This window comes from Myotis davidii, unplaced genomic scaffold (assembly GCF_000327345.1).
Source record: "Myotis davidii unplaced genomic scaffold, ASM32734v1 scaffold323, whole genome shotgun sequence".
Lineage (NCBI taxonomy): Eukaryota > Metazoa > Chordata > Mammalia > Chiroptera > Vespertilionidae > Myotis > Myotis davidii.
In genome coordinates this window covers 532168-539014 of record NW_006295491.1, presented here as the reverse complement: position 1 = coordinate 539014, position 6847 = coordinate 532168, and the positions used below count along the sequence as shown (strand labels likewise).

The 6847-nt window shown below is 37.9% G+C and overlaps 1 protein-coding gene across 1 annotated transcript in view; it reads right to left on the bottom strand.

The window, feature by feature from the left end:
• The window catches only part of DCHS2 (dachsous cadherin-related 2), an 86696-nt gene that overhangs the window by 37563 nt on the left and 42286 nt on the right, over positions 1-6847 (bottom strand). Inside the window, exons 12-13 of the mRNA XM_015568040.1 lie at positions 4312-4446; positions 3890-4099 (exon numbers count right to left, since the gene is read on the bottom strand). Of these exons, the coding sequence (XP_015423526.1) occupies positions 3890-4099; positions 4312-4446 (345 nt within the window). The remainder of the gene's footprint in view (positions 1-3889; positions 4100-4311; positions 4447-6847) is intronic.

Sequence of the window (6847 nt, the reverse complement as noted above, 5' to 3'; positions counted from 1 at the left end):
CGTGTGTGAAGTCCTGGGAGTAGGAGAAATTAATAGTTGCAAATGTTTTAGTGAACACGTGATCCCCTAGGTATTTAAATGTCAAGGGTATGGAGAGGGTTGGCCATGGATTTCAGAGGTAAGCAAGGGGTTTAATCATGAAGTGCTCTGTGTACACTGATGAAGGGTCTATACTTTAGGGTCCATGGGGAGTCCTTGAAGGACTGCAGGCAGGAAAGTGTTAGGAATCACATTTCTGTTTTAGAATGAGTATTGGACATCAGTGTCAAAGCTTAAATAGAATATAGGAGGTTCGGCAATTACTACGGTAATCGACTTGAGCAATGAGGAAGTTCTGAAATCATATGTGTATAGAGGAAGTGGACATATTCCAAAAATATTAAGGAGGAAAAATAAGGAGTAAGGAAGACTTCATGATGGGCTTGGGTGAAAGACAAGAGTGTTTAGACCAGTGCTCTTTACAGTGAGGTCCGAGTATTCCCAGGCTTATATGAAGCTTTCCAAGGAGTACCTAGGAACAGGTAGCTTTAAGGTGATTTCCAGAAGCTCAGTTTATATATATCCTCATTCCTAAAATTGCTCTGCCTAATCACCTAGGATCACGTGGGCTTGCCTTTCCCACATTTATTTTTGCAATCACCCTTCTTTCGTATTATAAAAGAAAGGCTCACTTCTCACTCATCCTAACCTGACCAAGGTGTACCACCCCAAAATGTAAAACCTCCTGCCAAGCACAGGGGCATTCCCAATGTTGGCGTTCGGTGCTGAAACAGTGACTGACTTTCATGCCTGGGGAATGCATCCTTTCATAGTTGGGCGCGATCTTTGCGATGAACTAAATTGTAGGACCTATTCAAGTTTCTAAGCCGTAAAATAAAAATAAAGATCAATCATTGATCTAGCATTATATAACTCAGAAACATTACTGTTCTACCAATAATCCTTCTCCCATGTAAAAAATGTGAACAAGCATTTTCAGTGCTTACATGTGTAACAAGATTCTTTAAGGGCAAGTTGAGCACAAACAGCTGATGACCACCAGCAGAGACTGTAGGAGAAGCCAGACCATAATAGGGGAATGAGAAGGAGGTGCTGCTAAGTTTGTTTTTGGACACTCTGATAATCCCATGCTGTTGTATATAGCGATTTGGGTCCTTGAGGCTGCCAGGAAAAACTGAAACAATTTGAACTGGGAGGAAGACGGTAAGTGGATATCCTGGGGTTAAAAAAAAAAAGATTACTGGGTGTCCAATGTGGCTTTGACATTAGAGTTACCTTCCACCTTCACCATCTTTCAGCTACTTTAACACTCTAAATTTTTTACATGGTTCTTGGTGTGTGTGTGTGTGTGTGTGTGTGTGTGTGTGTGTGTGTGTTTCTTAGAATTTTCCTTGAACTAATATAACATCTTTTTAGTTTGTTCATTAGTTAATGAGGTAAATACATTTCTTTGGCAGTCATTAATTTTATATTTATATGACAGTCATTACTGGACTTTAAAAAAATCCATTAGTGGCCTGACATCTAGGGTGCAGATAAAGATTGGGAGATATTGGGGTACCAGTGGTAGCTGAAGACAGGGACTAGATGAAATGATACAATAAGAGTGCATCTATGAGATAAGAAAGAGGATACCCCGGTAAGCACAGAAGACCCCGAGAACTCCAACACGTCAGAGGACCCCCAGGAGAACAGAGACATTGGGAAGGCTTGTCTAAAGATTAGGGAGAAAGTGGCTTTCTGAAATCAGGGTCAGATCAAGTGTCCAGGGCCTGATGCATGAAGGCATAAAGCAGGACAATCAAATTAAGAACTGAAAAGGATCCACGGGGTTTAGCAACAAGATCCCTAGTGTCTTTTGCAAAGACAGTTTCAACTGAGTGACTTCCGTGCAACATGTTGCAATGAACTAAGGAATGAAAATAAGGTAAAGACACAGAAACCAGAGTGCAGATGATTTTAAGAAGCTTAATTGTTACGACAAATAGATCCTGAGTAAAGGGATACATCTGAGGGGGGATGTGTTTCAAGATGGAAAGACTGGTAAAAAATGATGGGAAAGCCAACAGAAGGAGGAAAGTTGGCAATTCAGGAAAAAGAAGTGAATGGACACAAGGAACGTCCCTGATGCCATAGATGGGGACAGGTGGCAGTCTGGAAAGTGTTTGTAATTGGTCCGCACCAAGATAAATACAGAAATTGAGAGTAAGCATTTAGAAAATTTTATAGCAGCTCAAGAGAATAATTGTATGCCTGCGGATTACAATAATAGTTCTTAAAAATTGTGGTTTGTATTTTGCATGTCTCTGATTTCCCCCCCCCCAATAACTTCTTCTTATTGTATTTTATAAAAGTATCAGTCACAAAAGATTAAAATTAAAAAAATATAAACCTTGGCCCTTAACCACAGATAGTGTGAGACAGTTTAGAAAAGTGAAGTTTACAGAGGAGGAAAATATCTATTCCACTGCAACAGGAGGGGAAGAGGAAAGGATTGGGCTTGCTGACATAAATTACTTGCAGGGGGTATTATTCTGTGGATGGCAGTATATTACCTTATCCTGAGGAAATAATATAAATATTGTTCAGCACAGCACTTTTAAAATAGTAGGACTTTTCAATATCTAAGTGACCATAAAAAGAAATGAGTGAAATAAATGTTATGCGTATGTATATGAAACATCATTAGAAATGTGTACTCATTGACTTGAAAAATTTACAGAGTATGTTAGCTTAAAAAACAAAGAAACAAACTAGCACATATAAATTATTCAATACACTTAAAATTGGTGTCTGTGTTCCCTAGACTCATGGGAAAGTGTTTGCCACAATACCAAATGAGTTATCTCTGCATGACATAAGACTTTCTGTGTTATTACTTTTGTTTTATTTTTTAAAATAAATTGTATATATAGTCTACAACAATTACATATAATTTTATAATCAGGGGTAAAGACAATAAAACTGTTTTCATTTTGGAGTACAATGGGTGCTACAAAGAAAATGTAGACTGGTTATAGAATTTTCACCACATAGAGAGCAATCGCTTCCAGAAGCCAGTCTTAAAACTATGTTCACAAAACAGCACAGCTTCTCCACATCAGAAGCATTATTCTCTCCTCAACTCCTACTACTCCATGTCCTCTCTGATGCCTGATAAAAAGCTGACTCTTCACTCACTCGTTTTTTAGGTGAGTAAAATATGGCTCTCTCAAGCTGACTGTGTTGATGCGGTAGTTATTCTGTCAGAAATCCTATGCCTCCGATCCAAAGGGGCCATATCACAAAATCATCTGCTAGAGAAGAAGTTCCTAAAGACTGCGATCCACGGGGGATGTTGTAGATCTGAGGTGTTACATTGATATTCAGGTCTTGGAATTGTTTGCCCACTTATGTGTCTAGGTCCTTCTAGAAAGATCTGAAAAAAGTCTGAATTGCTCAAAATATTAAAAATAAGTGATTATAAGAGAGAAACAAAAGTAGGGAGGAAAAAGCTATCTGTCCATCTGTACATCCACTGATGTTAAATAATTTAGGGCACTAAAATGCATTGCCCTATAGAAAAATTTATAAGAGTACTTGGCAGCAGATTTTTTTAAAATATATTTTTATTGATTTTTTTACAGAGAGGAAGGGAGAGAGATAGAGAGTTAGAAACATTGAGAGAGAAAGAAACATCGATCAGCTTTGGCAGCAGATTTTTAAAGAATTTGGAGGGCAGTGGTTCCAAATGGCTGTAGGAAGGAGTGGAGAGAATGCCCAGGGCGCCAATCTGTTCTTACTGGGTGTGTAGGCATTCCAATAGATACCGAATACAAAATAATCACCATGCAGTGTGTGTCAACTGGGTTAGTACAGTGGGGAGAATTTTAATAATAAAAACACTTACCAATTATATGATACTTGACAGCTCCATTATTGCCAGTATCCATATCGAAGGCCAAAACAGTGTAGACAACCCCTGGCTCTTGGTTTTCCAGAACCTCAATGTCATGGGCGGGGACAATGATCTTCGGAGCATGGTCATTTTCATCTTCCACAGTACAGAGAACGGTGGTGGTGCCGGACAAGGAAGGGACTCCTCCATCTCGAACAAGGACTGACAAGGAATAAAAAATGGCACAGAGTGTGGCCACGGATTCATAGCTAAAATGCACTGCGCTAACTAGACAGCATCAGACCAAACTGACAGGTAGCCCTGGCTCAATTATGTTTTCTTTAAAGACACCCTACTGAAATGTAAATTTCAGCACTGAACTTTCTCCTGCCCATTTTTGTTTGTTTGTTCAGCAGAGTCAAGGGATCCCTTACCTCGGAGGGTGAGGACTTCCTGAACTTCTCTGTCAAGTGTGGTGGCTGTCACCACCTCGCCAGTGTCAGCATTTATCTCAAACAGCCCAGACGATGCACCCAGCATGATTTCAAACTGAAGCTTGGAATTGATTCCTTAAGGGAAAAAAAAAATTAGTGATTATCCCTTTGGAATCCATTCTTCTGTTTTCCCATTCTTTTTCCTATGAACGTGTTAGGTGATGGATGAAAAGGGCAAAGTGCTTAAACAACCTTCAAATTAAGGTCAAAACACACACACACACACACACACACACACATCAAAACAACTCTGTTGCCTATCCTTGCTAAATAAAAGCCTCGTTACCTGAAATGCTTGATTTTCAAGTCATGAGACTTACTCAGAGTAAATGCTTACTATCTTTTCCCTCCCATAAAAATTTCTTGTGAGTATGCAACTCTACAACATATTTCTAATTATCCCTTCTAATACCCCTTATGACTTAATGACATAATTGTAGGCTTGCAGGGACAGTTTCCGTAGATTGATATAGGGAAGCATGGGATTTGGTTGGAAAGTCTGTAAGGAGGAATCTCCAAAAGGTTGGGGGCCTCTAAGAGGGACCTTGCTGAAGGCAGCAGCGCCTACCTTGACTTTTCCAAACAAGTCCGATCCCTCTGGGTGTTTTATTAGAATCTCTATGTTTAGTCTTTAAGACCGACCTAGTAGAAGCATGTGTTTTCTCAAGGATGCTTACCTTGCTGATTGTGTCTAGAGGTTAATTTTAGTTCAAGCTGTTGTGACAGTAAAAGCCTAAGGAGGCAGGCGAACAGGGCTCTTTGCTCCTAAAGCAAAGCAGCCCCTTAGCCTCGCTTTCACAGAAACATGTGTCAGAGTAATCTGTTCATCCGTGCTGGTCAGCCCCGGAAGACTGACCCTATTTCAAAGTTTGCACTGTTATGCCACCCTTCACTCTCCAGCGCAGAAGGCAAGCTCATAGAGTTGCTTCTCTGCATTTATTTTGTTTTGTTTTCTAGTTAGTATTCCATCTCCTCTCTGGAGTGAGAAATGCAGTGCTGCATTATTCAATATTATGAAAAGAATTCTTCCAATATTTTTGTGGTTTCATTTCTCCCCCGAGAAAAACATCAGGCCATTCCCATCACTGGTTGTGAAGAGCGTTCATACCATTAATGTGAACAGGTTAATCCCATGACATTGTAGCTTAGTTGCACTTTACACAAGTTCCTTTCAATCATTTTTCTATGTTCTTTTATTAACCGACAAGAATCTATGCATAGATATAGTACTTAGAATATCTGATATATACTTTAATAAAAGATGAAATACCATTCTTTGACCTTAATAAAAAAAAAACAACTTCAATTACAAATTTTCATATTGCCAGTCTTAAAATGTAAGTTTCACTCTGATCTAGTGACTGTGATATAGGACTGAGTGCTGCAAGGAGTGGAATAGAATGCTAGCTTTATAAAAGAATAAATATATGTATGTCCCTTAAAGAGGAAAGATATTTGAGATAATCTATAGGCATTTAAAAGACTTTTTTAAAGTTTAATAAAATAGGTTTAATATATTTGATATGCTATAGCCAGAGTCACCAAAATATTTCACTCTATCATTAGGCACTAAGCATTAGGCATAACATTACATTAATAATTATTTAATATCATAGTGGTTACTTTGATTTCATAATGATCACCTAATCTCCTCTCTAGCTAAGAAAGAATTTCTAAAAATTCCAGGTTGTTAAAAGTTTGTTATTCCTGTTTATCACTTCCGATATTATGAAAATGGGAACAATACCATATTACATTTATTTTGCTTGCTCCTCAAATATTTAGTGAGCAAAATTAGGTGACAACATGGTGCTAACTGGCCAAGGAGACAGTGGCAAGTCAAACAGGTATGGCATCTGCCTTCATGGAGCTGACATGGTTTCAGAAAGGCACCTTTTACTTTTTGGACTTTTTATTTTTGAATAAATTTACTCACTTGCTATATGATTTTACTATACATTACCCATATTATTATATATTACATACTAAAGACTTTAAATTTCCAACACTTGTCAAACCTCTAAGTATCTTTAAAGGTTTAAACATAATTCTTTATATTTTCCCTTTCTTCCATTGTTCCCATTGTTCTTTAATATGCTTTGTTTGCCACGGAACCAATATTTTCCTGACTTTTCAGAAACTTTCTGATTTTATTATTTCTATTATTTTATATGGCTTTAACCCATTCACCTGAAATCCACCTGGTGCATTACTAAAGGTAAATAAGATCTTTATTTATAACTATAGTTGCATACATACATTTTTCACTCCAAATTTCACACCCTCACAACTTAAATAGTGTGAGATAAATTTAAAGTATTCTATTTTGGCTCTTTTAGAGCTCAGTTTCTTGCTTCTTCCTACACACACCCTTATAACCCACCAGAACAAAGAGACCATCACCAAACTTGAAAATTAAGAAAAGAAAAGAAACAGATCATTCAGTCAAAACCATTACCTTACTAACAATTTGATC